Here is a 17,511-nt window from a genome sequence, read left to right as displayed (position 1 = left end):
TTGATGGGAATGGTTGGACTCGATGATCTGGTGGGTCCTTTCCAACCTAGTGATTCTATGATTCTAAGAAGTCCTGTTCCTCCCCCAACGCTGTTTGTAGGGATTTCTTACCTGCATCACGTGTCTCCTTTGCTCCCAGAGCACTTCTCCAGGTCTCCAGCATTGTTCCCCCTTGTTGAAGAACTATGCATCACGAATGGCCACGATTTCTGTAAGAATGACTCTGAAAATTCATAACGATCATTATGATTGGACTCGATGATCCAGTGGGTCCTTTCCAACCTGGTGATTCTATGATTCTATGATTATTTTTGCCCCTAAAAATGGTACCACCCTCAAGTCAAAACCCTTCAGCCAAAGCCACTTAAGTTTTACCCCGATGTGACACTGCCAAGGTCAGCCTTGTCCAAGATCATGAAGCTGAGAGAGAGAAATCAGCCTTGTAGTAATATATATCTTGTCTTCACTGTGTTTATCCTCAGGAGCTTTGGTCCTATAGCAAGGAGCAAAACAACCCTCTCGGGTTCTTTTTTCCAGCTCATACAACTGCCATTTCTCATCCCTGTGCGTCTCTACGCATGCTCTCTTGTTGGGACAGACCTAAATTTAGCAGCTCAGATGAATGCAGGCTGTGCTGCTGTGAACACGTCTGTGCAGCTTCTGTGGCTCAGGCTCCCAAAGCCACCCAGGAGAGGCCTTTAGGGTAAAAAAGGTCCATTGCAGAGTCTCTTTCCTTGCAAAATCCAGCGCTTCACCCCAACCAGGACCCAGTGTGGACTATCATCAACAGTCACTAAGGAGAAACTCTTCTCTAGGATGAGGAACCATTGGTGTAAACTGGAGAGGGGCAGAGAATTTCTTCACAATGAGGGTGGGGAGGCCCTGGAACAGGTTGCCCAGAGCAGTGGTGGCTGCCCCATCCCTGGAGGGGTTCAAGGCCAGCTTGGATGGAGCTCGGACACCCTGATCCAGTGGGAGATGTCCCTGCCCATGGCAGGGGTGGAACTGAATATCTTTAAGCTCCCTTCCAACCCAAACTATTCTATGATTCTATGATTCTATGGTTCTATGATTCTATGATTCTATGATTGTTTCCTACAACTATTAGTGTCTCATTCTCATCCCTTCCCCTCACGTGAGCTGCTTCCTGCTCTGAGCCGACACCTGCTCATTTTAATCCAGCAGTAGGAGAACTGCTGTGTTTTTCCACCTTACACCACCTCTGATTTTTTTAGCCTGTGTATTATCAAAAGCTTCTCTTTGCTTTCGAGCCTCTTCAGCCCCAAGGACAGGGTGGCTCTAACACTGAGGGCAGAGGTATATCCAAGAGTAATTATCCTAGATCAGAACTTTTTAATCTTCTCTGGAAGTCATTTATCCTTTAAATGTTGCACTAACCCTGCCATTTGTGATTGGCATAATTTAACCTTTTCTATCTCCCTGGGAGAGGTTCCAAATAGAGAGGAATACTTGAAGATGCAGAATGTTTGTGTGGATATTTTTGGCTACCCAGAATTAGTCATGTAAGTGCAGTCCATTTGGAAACCAGATCCTGACTCAACACATAGAATCATAGAATCAATAGTTTGGGTTGGAAGGGACCTTAAATATCATCCAGTTCCAAACCCTGTGCGATGGGCAGGGACACGACCCACTAGATCAGGCTGCCCAAAGCCCCAAAGCGCTTGCTTTTCTAAAGCACTGATTTTTGTGTGCCCGTGCTAAAGTATTTGATAGGAATGGTTGGACTCAATGATCCAATGGGTCTTTTCCAACCTGGTGATTCTATGATTCTATGAAAGGAAATAAGGAAGTATCAATGTCCAACTTAGACATTGTTGCTAGGGGATTGTGATAAAGAGAGTATCGTGTCAAGAGTATGATCAGAACCATGGTTAGGAAAGTAACCTTTAGGGCAGTTCTAAGAATACTGCTAAGTTCCACAGAGCCCTGAATGCTGTTCAGTGATGCAGAGCCCTTTCCATGGCTGGTTTAAAGCCCAGTCCATCCGAATCAAGAGGTTATGCAATAAATGTCAACCCTAGAACAGCTATTTTATTGAATGATAACTAATGATTAAAGGGTTAAACTGCTTTGAGTATTGGCATAGAATAAGATTAGTGGCATTGCTTGAGGTTTGCTTTAAAAGCTTTAAAGAATAAATAGAAGTGTCTCAAGAAAGAGGAGAAGCGATTTTTATGATTGGTGGAGAAGCATGAAGCATCATTGTTCGTTGATGAGAAGCTCGACATGAGCCGTCAGTGTGTGCTCCAAGTCCAGAAACCAACTGTGTCCTGGGCTGCATCAGAAGCAGCGTGGCCAGCAGGGTGAGGGAGGGGATTCTGCCCCTCTGCTCCTCTCTTGTGAGACCTCATCTGGAACATTGTGTCCAGTTCTGAAATCCCCAACATACAAAGGAGATGGAGCTGTTGGAATGGGTCCAGAGGAGACTACAAGGATGATCCGAGGGCTGGAGCACCTCCCATACAAGGATGGGCTGAGAGAATTGGAGAAGAGAAGGCTCTGAGGAGACCTTAGAGCGACCTTCCAGTACCTGAAGGGGCTCCAAGAAAGTTGAGGAAGGACTGTTCACAAAGGCTTGGAGTGATAGGACGAGGGGCGATGGGTATAAACTGGAGAGGGACAGATTTAGGCTGTACATGAGGAGGAATTTTTTCACTATGAGGGTGGTGAGGCACTGGAACAGGTTGCCCAGAGCAGTGGTGGCTGCCCCATTCCTGGAGGTGTTCAAGGCCAGGTTGGATGGGGCCTTGGGCAGCCTGGTCCAGTGGGAGGTGTCCCTGTCCATCACAGGGGGATTGGGACTGGATGATATTTAAGGTCCCTTCCAACCCAAGCTATTGATTCTGATGGAGAACCAATAAGAGACAGCAGAAATGAATTGTCAAGGTGGACTTTAAGGAAGAACAATGAACAACAGAGAACTGAGTGCTCATGGGAAAACACCATGGAAAAATGCCAAGAACTTTTCAAAGAAAGAATACCTATGGATAATGTATATAAATATCTGATGATTTTGTGGGGGGTTTTGCCACTCACTGAAGTGATGACCCAACACTGGGTTGCTAATAAAGCAAGCCTAGAGTTACCCACAGTCTAGTGAAAATCCTTTAAAAACTCCTAGGAGAGTAAAGAATTCTCACCTTGTGCAAATGAATATGAGATTTATCACACAGTTAGCAGTAGATATTAGGACTCGCTGCAGAGATGGAGGGATGTCTTTGGCACTTGGAGCAAAGACGTCTCCTCACCTCCAGGTTAGCACTGTTGAAGTTGAAATGTCCTTTTCCACAAGTCAGAGGTAGCCTTGGAGTAGGAACAGTGGCGCCTTGGAGTAGGAACAGTGGCACCTTGGGGAAGACCCTAGGAAGAGCCAACTTGAAGCCTTTGCTCTATTATTTCAGCAAAGCCCTTTTCACACAAAGAGAGGAAGAAATGTGACAAACACGCTCCCAGAAATAGGCAAGCAGGTTTTTTTTCATGTGGGAAGACTGAAATATTCCAGTTCATGTAAGAAATGAAAGCAATGTTAGCACTTCATTAGTACCACAACCACTAGAAACACTCTTCTTGTGCAGTCAGTGCTATCAGGGGAATGCGCAGCACGCCATCTCTTAGTAATTTACACAGGATTTTCCAAAGCCGAGAGCAGAGTGTACCAGCACTGCTGTGCCAGTCAAGGGCTCTCTGGAGAGATCTGGGCTGGTTACATAAACACAGATGTCACACGAGGCCAAGAAGGAACAGGAGAGCAGAACCGGTTTGAGAAAATCCCTCTAACCTGAAGTGCGTTTGGAACAAGAGATCACTTTGGCATGGTGGTCTACACACCTTAGAAAATAAACCATAGGGGAGAGAGAAGAGAAAGAGAAAGAGAAAGAGAAAGAGAAAGAGAAAGAGAAAGAGAAAGAGAAGAGAAGAGAAGAGAAGAGAAGAGAAGAGAAGAGAAGAGAAGAGAAGAGAAGAGAAGAGAAGAGAAGAGAAGAGAAGAGAAGAGAAGAGAAGAGAAGAGAAGAGAAGAGAAGAGAAGAGAAGAGAAGGTTGCAGAGGGGTGGGAGTTGGTCTTTTTGCCCAAGCAATAGGTGATAGACGAGAGGGAATGGCCTCAAGTTGTGCCAGGGCAGGTTCAAACTGGACATTAGGAAAAAATTTCTTCATGGAAAGGGTTCTCAAGCACTGGAACAGCTGCCCGGGGAGGTGGTGGAGTCCCCATCCCTGGAGGGGTTTATGATGGGTAGATGGAGTGCTTAGGGATCTGGTTTAGTAGTGGACAGGTACAGTTGGGCTTGGTGTTCTCAAAGGTCTTTTCCAATGTAGTGATTCTCTGATTCTACAACAATGAGCAGCTGTAGAAAAGAACCAGCACTCAAACTCCCCATTTAAAACGTGTTTCAGTTGCAAGATTTTTCAGATAAACAGGCCCACAAGAGGAGATCCTGGACGCTATTACAATTTGTAACGGTGGCAACTACAACTGCCTCTCGGGTGCTGCCACACTCCATGCTTTCCACGCTGCTGCCCCCAGCATATGCTGCGCTGACACTGTCTCAGAAACACCCACACCTTCTGCCTTTCTCTTACAGAGAAACTTAAGGCTGCACTTGGCCATGAGCCCGGGCTAGTGTTTTCTTTTATTAACTGGAGGTATAAACTGCAAACAGTGCTGGGCCGTTGGTTGGCTGGCAGCTAACAAACGCCATCCAGAGGGGGGCTGGAGTCACCAAGCACCTCTGAAGGGAGACCTGGAAGGAGTTCATAGAGAGGTGGGTGTTGGTCTCTCCTCCCAAGTGACAAGGACAAGAGGGAATGGCCTTAAGCTGAGTCAGGGGAAGTTTAGATTGGACATTAGGAAAAATTTCTTCACAGAGAGGGTTTTCAAGCACTGGAACAGCTGCCCAGGGATGTGGTGGAGTCGCCATCCCTGGAGGTGTTTAAAAGGCAGGTAGATTAAATGCTTGGGGACGTGATTTAGTAGTGGATAGGTACAGTTGGAGTTGATGATCTCTAATGATTCTATGATTGTATAGAGGAGTTGTGAAGACCGTAGGGCACTTTTACCTCAAGATATGCCAGGAGAGGTTCAAGACTGGATATCAGGAAAAAAGAAATTCAGAGAAAGGGTCATCAGGCACTGGAATGGCTGCCCAGGGAGGTGGTGGAGTCACCACCCCTGGAGGTGTTTAAAAGGTGGGTGGATGAGGTGCTCAGGGACATGGTTTAATGGCAGATAGGAATGGTTGGACTTGATGATCCAAGATGTGATTCTATGATTTAGAAGAGGTCTTTGCAGTCATGTAAGGTGCCACTTGCTCTTGACTCTGGATCTGCTGTCTCACCTTCCACTCTTCAAACCAAAAACGGGGAAAAAGGCTGACATCCCCAAAGAGGTGAAGGCACAGGCTGTGGCAGGAGACACACTGGAATCTTCACGTGCTCTAGGCTTGCCTGGCCTTGATAAGCTCTTCTCTTTACTTGCTGGGAGAGCATCACCTCGTGTGGGTGCAGTGCCACCAGAATTCTACTGCTTGTCATGGTATAGACCTGCTTCCATCGAGGATGGGAGGAGGGCTTGTTTAGCCTGGAGAAGAGGAGGCTGAGGGGAGACCTCATTGCTCTCTGCAACTCCCTGAAAGGAGGTTGTGGAGAGGAGGGAGCTGGGCTCTTCTCCCAAGGGACAGGGGACAGGACGAGAGGGAATGGCCTCAAGCTCCACCAGGGGAGGTTCAGGCTGGACATTAGGAAAAAATTTTTCACGGAAAGGGTCATAGGGCACTGGCAGAGGCTGCCCAGGGAGGGGGTTGAGTCCCCTTCCCTGGAGGGGTTTAAGGGGCGAGTGGACGAGCTGCTGAGGGACATGGGTTAGTGATTGATGGGAATGGATCCGGTGGGTCTTTTCCAACCTGGTGATTCTATGATTCTAGATGCTATCATTGCTTTTACATTACAGCTCATACAAATACAATAATTTTGCCTCAAACAACCCCCCACTATCAAGGCTAATTCAGATCATTAGGGCATTTGCCAGCTCTGTGGAGAGACATTCACTTAGGGAAACTCTGACTGCCTCTGCGGAAACTACATATTGTTTGTGGGACAACCTAAGCCTTCCTTGCCCGCACTGCAGACTAGGAACACCATGCGGATACCATGGCTACACTATTGCCTCCAGCAGCCTTAAGTGCACTATCAAACCTAGATTTCATTTAATGGGCTTAATGAATGTTTACTTCAATTAGCATACATATAGTTCTGAGGAAGAAATGAGCAGTTTTCTTTTTCTTTTTCTCCTTAATTAATACCTGCTGCTATATAGCTTTTTCATACAATAATCATAGAATAACCAGGTTGGAAGAGACCCACCGGATCATCGAGTCCAACCATTCCATTTTCTTGCTTAGCTGCTCTGTAATTTGGTCATAACCCAGCTCAGGGGTAGAAAGAGAGCTGCGACTGCCCAGCTCAGTCTAAGGGACACAGGTAGTCGTTCCTTTGTGGGAATGCGATAGAAACTCACTGGTGACACAATGTCTGGAGTGGAGACGACACGTTAAGCATCATAACATGATGTACCTAGTGCTACAAAGCAACACGAGTAGGGCTGCTCCAAAAGGCAAAACAAACTCAGAGCAAAGGATGCTGAGAGCACTGCAGGTAGGACACATAAAATCATCAAATACATACACCGGTTTGGGTTGGAAGGGACCTTAAAGATCATCTAGTTCCAACCCGCTGCCACGGGCAGGGACACCTCCCACTGGATCAGGGGCTCCAAGCCCCATCCAACCTGGCCTTGAACCCCTCCAGGGATGGGGCAGCCACCACTGCTCTGGGCAACCTGGGCCAGGGCCTCCCCACCCTTGTTGTGAAGAATTTCTTCCTGATGGATAGAATCGTGGCTCTACTACTTTTCAGCTGGGGAGAACCTTGACAGAAATTTTTGCAGTAGATGTATGTGGTTAAGGGAAAGTCCTTATGAAGATAAAGCCAACTGGATGAGAAGACTTAATTACTACACATCGATTGCAGGAAAACATGACCATTACTTTGTTGCCCTGGGAAGTCATGGACAACCAAGCTCAGAAAGCTGTGCCAGCTCTCTTCTACGCTGTTTCCACTTCTCAACACATCCAGGAGAGGCCAGTGTGCCCTCGCTTTTCCGTTCATCGCAGGAAACCTTGCCAAACGGGTGTTTTTATTTAGAAAATGCTGAGCTGACTGGAAAGTTTGATCAAGAGGGATACAGCTGTATTAATGTGCTTCTTCCTAGGGATTGGAATGTATTTTCTTAGCAGTATAGAGGGAACCAGGGATGGGGGAGACAATATGCAAGCAAACAGCTCTGCTGACCACGTCATTAGGACTTGAATATTTTAACAGCTAAAATGTGGTGATTAGGGCTGATGGTATTAGTCAGATGGAGGTTTCTCTCTGCAGTGGGACAAATCCATGAGCACCCTGGAGTTGCTCCAGGCTAACACAGGGCTAGCCAGCCCACGGCTCTGCTGGCAATCACTGATTTGCTTTTTCACTTAAAGCTTTCAGGCTCAGTTCTCTTTCATCCCTGGGAAGGTCACTGGGATTGTAGCAGTGCAGCTGAGCCTGGTGCCTTCTGGAATAAAGAACATCATCAGCAACCAGTGATCGGCTTCTGCTGCACTTTTGCTCCCCAGAGTGGCCACCGACAGAGTTTGTGTGTCCATCAAGGCCCTAGAGTTGTGTGAGTGTTTGATGTTTGACTGCATTGGACCTCAGCACCCCCGGGGACATGAGAAAAAAGGATTTCTCAGTGCCTAGTCAGGGTGTTGAGCAGTGCATCTGCAAGCTCTCTGCACGGCAAGAGGCTTTATCTTCTTCAGTTGGAAATGAGTCATTTCCCTGTACTGTACAGAGATGCCCAATTTCCTTGGAAATTGTTCAGTTCTGCAGAGTTCCCAGAAATCACTGATTATTAGACTCTCTTTTTGCACTGGTTTTTTACCTCAGCCTTAATAGATGCCTGGGGATCTTTCACAGGTTAGAGTAATTAAGAGAAAAAAAATGTGGATAGAAGCAACTTACACTTTACAGAGCTTGTATTTAACCTCAAGGGCAAGTGAATCTTCTGTATGGACCACTGACAACTCATCAGATGGCCCCAAACCCCAGCTGAGTAATGACATCTAAAATCTGTTAAAAGAAAGAGGACTGCTTTAGTGCTTGTGTTAGCTGAATGTAGTTGCTGTGTGGATGCAGGGTGCAGACAGGAGCTGCTCTGCAAGCCCCTCTTGCAAATGGTGAATGGTGGCAGCCAAGAAGGACTTTGAGGTCTGCAGGGTGGGCTTGCAGGCCCTCACCTACAAGAACTGCTGAGGACAAGCCTGATGGAAGAGATGTAGCTTTAACTGCAATCAAGAGGCACAGTGGCTCAGCAGAAAAGCAACTGTACAGTGATGCACTTTTAGACCTGTGTATCCAATATGCTAAATATTATCATCAGCAATTTTACTTGCTTATTCGGAGAGCCACCTGGGTCTTTAAAGTCTTCAAACATTGCAGGGGAAAAAGAATTAGGCTTGTTTACAATATGCTGATCCAGTCTTGTTGTCATTGCTGGAATAATTGAATTTAGACTGGACATTAGGAAAAAATTTTTCACAGAAAGGGTGATTGGTCCCTGGCAGAGGCTGCCCAGGGAGGGGGTTGAGTCCCCTTCCCTGGAGGGGTTTAAGGGGCGGGTGGATGAGGTGCTGAGGGACATGGGTTAGTGACTGATGGAAATGGTTGGACTTGATGATATGGTGGGTCTCTTCCAACCTGGTGATTCTATGATTCTATGAATCATAGAACAGTTTGAGTTGGAAGGGATCATCCAGTCCCAATCCCCCTGTGATGGGCAGGGACACGTCCCACCAGATCAGGCTGCCCAACACCCCATCCAACATGGCCTTGAACACCTCCAGGGATGGGGCAGCCACCACTGCTCTGGACAACCTGTTCCAGTGTCGTACCACTCTCATAGTGAAGAAATTCCTCCTTATGTCTGCTTTAAACCTTCCCCACCCCAGTTTATACCCATTGTCCCTCGTTCTATCACCCCAAGCCTTTGTGAACAGTCCCTCCCAGCTTTCTCGTAGCCCCTTCAGGTTCTGGAAGGTCACCAGAAGGTCTCCATGGAGCCTTCTCTTCTCCAGGCTGAACAACCTCATCTCTCAGCCTGTCCTCATACAGGAGGTGCTCCAGCCCTCAGATCATCCAGTTTGTCAGCAGGATGAATGTAGTTATTACCACCCCACAGGAAATAACAGTCATCGGGGAAACACGAGCACGCTCTGGTTTCCTCTTTTACCTCAGTCAGAGAGGAGGAAGGAGAGCAGCACTGGCCTGGAGGCATTCCTCTAGCAGTCTTCCTCTCCCCTGGGGTTTATGTCCTGAGTGCCAGGCAGGGAAAAAAAAATTTGCCATTTTAATGTTCCTCTCTGCTGTTTCAAACCACATCTCTGGCTTTCCCTGTTAATGCATGTGAAAAGGAGAGAAGTTGACTGCTGTAGATGCTGTAAGCTGGAAAAATCTCCTAATTTCTGAGGGGAAAAAAAGGCTCAAAAGAACCCAAAGTGCATTTCAGGGAAATTTTGTGAGATTTGAGCTAACCTGAACTTCACTGAAGCCTGACCCAAGGGCTTTGGGCTCTTCAATGAGCTGCATCACTGCTTGTGAACATCTTAGAATCATGGAGTTGTTAAGGTTGGAAAAGACCTCCAGGGGCATCCAGTCCAACCATCAACACAACACCAACACGCCCACTAAACCACGTCCCAAAGTATCACATCTACATATGGTTTTGAACATGTCAAGGAAAAGGAGACTCCACTACTGCCTTGGGCAGCCAGGTCCAATGCTTCACCACTCTAGCACTGAGGACATTTTTCCTAATACCCATTTTTTCTGAGTATGTTGCAGTGAGAGGGGTACTGGAAAGGGGAATCATAGAATCATAGAATCATCAGGTTGGAAGAGACCCACTGGATCATTGAGTCCAACCATTCCCATCAATCACTAACCCATGTCCCTCAGCACCTCGTCCACCCGTCCCTTAAACACCTCCAGGGAAGGTGAGAAAGATGTAATTTAGTAGTGAATCTATGGTATGAGCCTTACAAAGCAAACTGGGATAAAGCACTCAATGAGTTTTGAGGACTGGGCTGTTCCTTGTTTATTTTCAGATTTATTTGAGGATCCTGAAGTAGGCGCAAGCAGAGCCTGTGTGAAGACAAGCCTTGTACTTCAGGTCAAGCCCAAGATGTCACAGCAGAGGGCTGCTCGTGTTATACCTGAGAGAGCTGGGGCTGTTCAGCCTGGAGAAAAGAAGGCTCTTGGGAGACCTTAGAGCAGCTTCCACTACGGAAAAGGGCTCCGGGAAAGCTGGAGAGGGACTCTTGATCAGGGAGTGCAGCAACAGGATGACAGGGAATGGTTTGAAGCTGCAAGAGGGGAGATTGAGATGAGATCTTGGGAAGAAATGTTTTGCTGTGAGGGTGGGGAGGCCCTGGAACAGGACACCCAGAGCAGTGGTGGCTGCCCCATCCCTGGAGGGGTTCAAGGCCAGGTTGGATGGGGCTTGGAGCCCCTGATCCAGCGGGAGGTGTCCCTGCCCATGCTGGGGGTGGGATTGGATGGGCTTTGAGGTCCCTTCCAACCCAAACCATCCCATGGCTCTGTGATCCTCTGTTGTTGAAAACTCCCCCAGGGAGCAGCAGGAGAGAAGCGCTGGCCCATCACAGTGGCTCCTCCCTGATGCGCTTGCAGAGCTTGATGGAACGTCAGCTGAACTTGGCCTAAAACAGCTACAGGGGATTGTAGATGTTCAGTCTGGAGAAGAGAAGGCTCCGAGGAGATCTTAGAGCGACCTTCCAGTACCTGAAGGGGCTTCAGGAAAGCTGGGGAGGGACCTTTTATGAAGGCCTGGAGCGACAGGACGAGGGGAAATGGGGATAAACTGGAGAGGGGCTTATGTAGACTGGCCATAAGGGGGAAATTCTTCATGGTGAGGGTGGGGAGGCCCTGGAACAGGTTGCCCAGGGAGGTTGTGGCTGCCCCATCCCTGGAAGTGTTCAGTTCAAACTATTCTCTGCTCCTATGACTCCGTCCCTCGACTCTGCCCAGCGCTTCCCTCTCCCCCCGTCCAGCTCAGCACGGGGTGAACCAGAACTCCCGGCATGCAGCGCGGCGCGGGCTGAACTACAACTCCCAGCATGCATCGCGGCGGACCCCGCGCCGCCATTGCCCCCTCCTTTCCTCCCTCCCCGCCGCACAGAGCTCGCCCCTGCGCCGCGCTCACTCGCTCCGCGGGAACCAGAACTCCCGCTGTGCAGCGTGGCGCCCACCAGAACTACATCTCCCGGCATGCATAGCGGCGGGCCCGGCGCCGCCGCGGGCCCTCTGTAGCGCTGCAAGGCGCAGGAACTACAACTCCCAGCATGCTGCGCGCCATATCCGGCGCCGCCATCGGCCGTCTTCTGCGCTGCGGGGCGCGGGAACTACAACTCCCGGCATGCAGCGCGGCGGGCCCGGCACGGTCCCTGCCGGTCCCGGGCCTCAACGGGGCCCCAGGACCGAGTATTCCAGGACCGTCTCCCCCGCCGCTCGCTCCCTACAGCATTTCGGCAGGCCAAACGCCCTGCGGAGGGGCGGGAGGGGCCACGGCGGTGCTGGGCCCGCCGCGCTTCGTGCCGGGAGCTGTAGTTGTTCGTCACTTCCGGTGAGGGCCGGTTCCCGGTCGGATGGGGCGGGCGCGGGGCGGCGGCGGGGCCGGGCCCTGACGGGAGCTCCGCCGGGCGGCGATGCGGGCCCCGCCGTGACCCGCCGGAGGGGCTGCGGCAGCCCGGCCCCGCGGTGGATGGAGGCGCCGGCCGGGGGGCCCCGCCACGCAGGGCGGCCCTGAGGGGCTGCGGCGGCCCGGGCCCAGGGACCAGCGCCTCCCGCCCGGCGGCTTCGCAGGTCGGAAACCCTCGCAGGGCAGCGCCTCGATCGGCCCCGCCAGGCCCGGGACCCCCTTCCTCAGCGGGGCTCGGGGCCCCCTCCCTCTCCCCGTCCCCCTTTAACGGGGTGCGGTCCCCCTCCTTTAACTGGGCTCGGGGTGCCCCCCATCCCCCTTTAGTAGGGCTCGGGGTCCCCCCACATTCCCCTTTAGTAGCGCTTGGGGTCCCCCCCGTCTCCCTTTAGTAGGGCTCGGGGTCTCCCCCAGTCTCCCTTTAGTAGGGCTTGGGGTCCCCCCGTCTCCCTTTAACTGGGCTCGGGATCCCCCCACATTCCCCTTTAACTGGGCTCGGGGTCCCCCCCAGTCTCCCTTTAGTAGGGCTCGGGGTTCCCCTCCTCCCCCTTTACTGGGCTCGGGGACCCCCCGCTTTGGCAGGACTCGGGGGGCTATATCCCCCTTTCTTTGGGCTCGTCCCCCCCTTTACTGGGGCTCGGGGTCCCCCCCCTCAGCGGGAGGAGCCGGGGCTCGGGCCTCTCGGCGCAGCATCGCCCGCCCCGGCCCGGCGGCTGCCGCCCCCCTTGAGCGATGAAGAAGTTCTTCGACTCGCGGCGGGAGCAGGGCGGCTCCGGGCCCGGCTCGGGCCCCAGCGGCGGCGGCGGCGGCGGCGTCAGCGCGGGCAGCGGCTACGTCGGGAGGGTGTTCGGTGTCGGCCGCTTCCAGGTGACGGTGGAGGAGGTGCTGGCGGAAGGTAAGGACTCCTCGGCGGGCCCCCGTCCTTGGCTCCCCGAGTCTCCTTGGCTCCATCTCCCCCCCGCCATCTCCTTGGCTCCATCTTCCCCTCCCAATCTCCTTGGCTCCATCTCCACCCCCATCTCCTTGGCTCCATCTTCCCCCCCCCAGTCCTCCTGGCTCCATGTTCCCCCCCCCAGTCCCCCTGGCTCCGTCTACATCCCCATCTCCTTGGCTCCGTCTACATCCCCATCTCCTTGGCTCCGTCTACATCCCCGTCTCCTTGGCTCCGTCTACATCCCCGTCTCCTTGGCTCCGTCTACATCCCCGTCTCCTTGGCTCCGTCTACATCCCCATCTCCTTGGCTCCGTCTACATCCCCATCTCCTTGGCTCCGTCTACATCCCCATCTCCTTGGCTCCATCTCCGTCCCATCTCCTTGGCTCCATCTCCGTCCCATCTCCTTGGCTCCATCTCCGTCCCATCTCCTTGGCTCCATCTCCATCCCCATCTCCTTGGCTCCATCTCCATCCCCATCTCCTTGGCTCCATCTCCACTCCTCCTCTGAATCCGTCTCCTCCCCAGCTCCATCTCCCCCTCTTCCCAGTCCCCCCAGTATCACGTCGTCCCTGGCAGCCCCACAATCCAGCTGTGTCTGCGAACCGAGTCTTCTTCCCGTGCTGGTTTAGAATCGTGGGATGGTTTGGTTGGAAAAGACCTTTGAGATCAAGCTCAACCACTGCTAAACCAGATCACTAAGCACTTCATCTACCCGTCCTTTAAACTTCTCTAGAGATGGACACTCACCCACCCGGTTTGCTGGCTTTGGGTTGGGTTTTGGGTTTTTTAAATGCTTTAGGAATTCAGGGGATTTCAGAACTTAATTGCTTTGCCCTAAACTGGGCAAAAAAACTCAAGCCTAAAACAAACCAAAAGTAGAGTTGTCAAACATAAATAAAGCAAGCAGTGGGCTTCACTTGAACTTTTGTCAGTTGGTTGTCTCCTTTCCTGCCTTAAGTAGAAAGGAATAAACCACTGGAATACATTCCTTGTGGATCTGCCATCTGCATAGGGAGGCTGTGACCTGGGATGAGGGATTTCTCTTCATGTGAGGTTTCTGCAGGGAAAGCAGCAATGCCGATTGCATTTGGTTTTTTCCTCAAAATAAACAATTAGAGAACTAAAACTGAACAGCAGGGATTATAAAACGCTCTCTGTGCACAGTCCTGGCGGTGCAGCGAGCTGCTGGTGGTGGGTTTTCAGTGGTAGCCAGCGCTGCTGCTTTAACTAACATTTTACATTTCATCCGTTTGAGCTGCGAGGAGCCTTATGAACGGTTCTGGCTGAACCTTCTCTTCGACCTTCAGCAGATGTTGGCCTCCTAGACCTGCTCCTGGTCACCTCCAGTGCAGCATCCTTGGCAATTTCGATCAAAACAGTGTTTTGTTTTGATCTTGCAATTGCAAAGGAGAGAGTGGCTGCTGTAGGAGAGCCGAGTGGGAGGACCTGTGTTGGCTTTTACAGAAAGAAGCCTAAAATGGAAAAGAAAATCTGTGTACGCTGTGTGCGTCCAGGTTTGTAATGAGTCACCACAGTGTACAAGAAAATAGATCTCTGCCCATCTTCCTGACACGGTTTCTGATACGTTTTGCTGCGTGCTGAGCTGAGAGCAGCACTGAACACAGTCCTTTAACTACTGACTAGAGTGATTCCTGAATTGAAATTCGCAGTATAGGTTTGCCTTGGCTGATGTTTCTGAGGCGTTTTTGGTCCTAGGAGCTTAGGAATGGTATCAGCTAAACCTAAGAAGCTGTCACAGCCTTTTTTTGTTGCGATGCAGGCTGGCCTCCTCCTGGTAATGTGGGAAAACAGGCTTTTTTTCCTGATGAACAATCTGTTGGCGGGTTCTGGCCCCGCTGCTGCCAGCGCCAGGAAGCGAGTCTGTGTGTCACTGGGCCCTTGGAGCTCTGCAGGCCTAAGCTCCAGCCACCAAAAGCGTGAGATGGCAGCGCAGGTTGCCCAGGAGAAGCTCTTCCCCGCTGTGCTTTGCTGTCCTGGAGAAACTGCTGCTTGTGAGGGCTTTTCCCTATGATTTCTGGGGTCCTGGCTGGCGTCTGGGGTGGAGCATGGCCTAGGGTTGGCTACAACTCTTAGATGATAGGAATGGTTGGGCTCGATGATCCGGTGGGTCTCTTCCAACCTGGTGATTCTATGATTCTATGAATGTGCAGAGGCCAAGGGAGGTGCAGCAGGCCTGTAAAATAGGTGCGATGGTCTCTTCCTGCTCACGCTGCAAGGCAAAGGAAGGTCTTTTGGTGAAGTGTGCTAGGCAGGTATTTTCCTCGTTGTTGGCCTCCTGGTGCGAGCAGTCAGAAATCCTGCGTGGTAGGTGAAGTCTCCAAGGGGCCCGAGCGAGGTAGCTGGTAGGTTTGCAGGTTGTTGCCTTTGGATGGGAACAGAGGGGTGAAAATACCATTTCAGCTGAGAGAGCTGGGGGTGTTTAGCCTGGAGAAGAGGAGGCTGAGGGGAGACCTCATTGCTCTCTCATTCTTGAGAATGGCCTCAAGCTCAGCCAGGGGAGGGTCAGGCTGGACATTAGGAAAAAAATTTTCACGGAAAGGGTGATTGGTCCCTGTCCGAGGCTGCCCAGGGAGGGGGTTGAGTCCCCTTCCCTGGAGGGGTTTAAGGGACGAGTGGATGAGGTGCTGAGGGACATGGGTTAGTGATTGATGGGAATGGTTGGACTTGATGATCCGGTGGGTCTCTTCCAACCTGGTGATTCTATGATTCCATTGTAGGAAAGGTGGATCATCTGGGGAGTCAAGGTGGGTCAGGAATGCTGCAGCTTTGTGTGCTTCTGTCCGTTGGGTCTAGCTGCGTGTGCTCTCCCAGAGCTGGTAAACAGGATTTTTTCCCTGAGTCAGCTGGAGACCGGCGAGCTCTCCGGCAGCCTGATCCCTGCACTACCAACTTCTGAACCCTCAGCTGGAAAACTTCTTTGTATCTGCAGTGAATTTTAGTGGTTAGCAGTGTCAAAAAGGCAACTTGTGAAGTCCTGGCTGTTTCTGCTAAAAGGAAAGGTCCCCTGGGAAGCACCTTGGAAAAGGAGGAGTATCATGTCTGGGAAAGAAACATCTCTCATCCCCGAGAAGAGGCCTGTGTTTTGGTGCAGCGTTTGAAGCCTAGAGAATAAACGAGATGTAGAAGTGGCTTGAGAGAAAGAGTCCTGAAATGATGATGGACTGGGGGGAGGGTGACCTGAATTGTGAGCCTGAGGAACTGGTTGAACCGGAACTTTTGGATTGAAGTGCTGGGTTTTACCTCTGTCTGTGACAGCTGTGCCTGGTCATCCTCAGCTCTGCTGAGCAACCCTGCTGGAGATGCCAGCTCCCTGGCCCAGGAGAGGAGTCCTCACCGCAGGCGGTGTGCATGCTGCCAGAGCTCTCCACACGCAGGCAGCCTCTTGTTTAGATCCCCCCAATATCCACTGCGGTGAGGAACACCCCCTTAAAAATAGTTGTGTCTGGATACTCGCTTTCCTGGGCAGGGAGGAACGTTCCCTCTGTTGGAAGGAAGTAGACAGCCCCATGGCATCCTGGCTTGGATCAGAAATGGTGTGACCAGCAGGTCCGGGGAGGTTCTTCTCCCTCTGGACTCGGCACTAGTGAGACCGCTCCTCGAATCCTGGGGTCAGTTCTGGCCCCTCACCACAAGAAGGATGTTGAGGCTCTGGAGCGAGTCCAGAGAAGAGCAACGAAGCTGGGGAAGGGGCTGGAGAAAAAGGATTGCGAGGAGCGTCTGAGAGAGCTGGGGGTGTTTAGCCTGGAGAAGAGGAGGCTGAGGGGAGACCTCATTGCTCTCTGCAACTCCCTGAAAGGAGGTTGTGGAGAGGAGGGAGCTGGGCTCTTCTCCCAAGGGACAGGGGACAGGACGAGAGGGAATGGCCTCAAGCTCCACCAGAGAAGGCTCAGGACGGACATCAGGAAAAAATATTTCACAGAAAGGGTCATTGGGCACTGGCAGAGGCTGCCCAGGGAGGGGGTTGAGTCCCCTTCCCTGGAGGGGTTTAAGGGACAGGTGGACGAGGTGCTGAGGGACATGGGTTAGTGACTGATGGGAATGGTTGGACTCGATGATCCGGTGAGTCTCTTCCAACCTGATGATTCTATGATTCTGTGAATAATGTAGAATGAACCTGTATGGCTGCTTGTCTGTGGTGTTACAATAGCAGTGAATCATGTTCTTTACAGAAAGTATGTTGCGATAGGTGATTCTTTGTAGAGTCTGGACTCATTGTGCTCTAAGCTATAGAATAGCATGAATTATCTCTTGAGAATTCACCTCAGAGTTTACGTAAGGATTGTCTGCACTGGGAGGTCAGCAGTGCTGGCCTTGTAGTCATGGCAGGCCAGGGTTGAAGTCAGCGCAGTGTGGGGAACAACCCCCTCTGCCCTCAAGTGCCTGGTGTTTTGGGGAGCCAAGGGAACGTCCAGAAGGCTTCGGAGCGTGGGAGTGAGTAGAGCTGGTGTTACTGGTGTTTTTTTGTGAAGGAAACCAAAACACTGTGATCAAATTGGCTGCTGCTTTTGTTTCTGCCTCTGTGATAGGGGAGAAGAACTCAACAGCTCACCCCAACACCCCACAGTGGAGCTGTGGGGAGGACAGTGTCTGTGATGGGGACCAGAGCAGCACAAACATTTAGAAGGGTGTTGCCAAAAATCAGAACTTGGCGAAGGAGTTTGTGGGCTGCGGGGGGATCCAGGTACCACAACCCACATGGACTTTTCTAAGCTCAGACAAACACAGTGG

General features: G+C 51.3%; 1 protein-coding gene across 7 annotated transcripts in view; it reads left to right on the top strand.

The window, feature by feature from the left end:
• Window positions 1-12,453: 12,453 nt before the first annotated feature.
• AAK1 (AP2 associated kinase 1) overlaps window positions 12,454-17,511 on the top strand; it is a 90,830-nt gene continuing 85,772 nt past the window's right edge. For 4 of the 7 annotated variants that reach the window (XM_069877715.1, XM_069877713.1, XM_069877712.1 and 1 more), the window contains exon 1: window positions 12,456-12,722. In XM_069877715.1, the coding sequence (XP_069733816.1) occupies window positions 12,560-12,722 (163 nt within the window). In that variant the 5' untranslated portion in view covers window positions 12,456-12,559. Of the gene's footprint in view, window positions 12,723-17,511 lie in introns of all 7 variants that reach the window. The other 3 variants (XM_069877710.1, XM_069877709.1, XM_069877711.1) reach the window with 2 other exon arrangements.

Source organism: Phaenicophaeus curvirostris, chromosome 27, assembly GCF_032191515.1.
Source record: "Phaenicophaeus curvirostris isolate KB17595 chromosome 27, BPBGC_Pcur_1.0, whole genome shotgun sequence".
Lineage (NCBI taxonomy): Eukaryota > Metazoa > Chordata > Aves > Cuculiformes > Cuculidae > Phaenicophaeus > Phaenicophaeus curvirostris.
The sequence above is the reverse complement of the archived record's forward strand: the minus strand, read 5'-3'. Positions and strand labels throughout refer to the sequence as shown.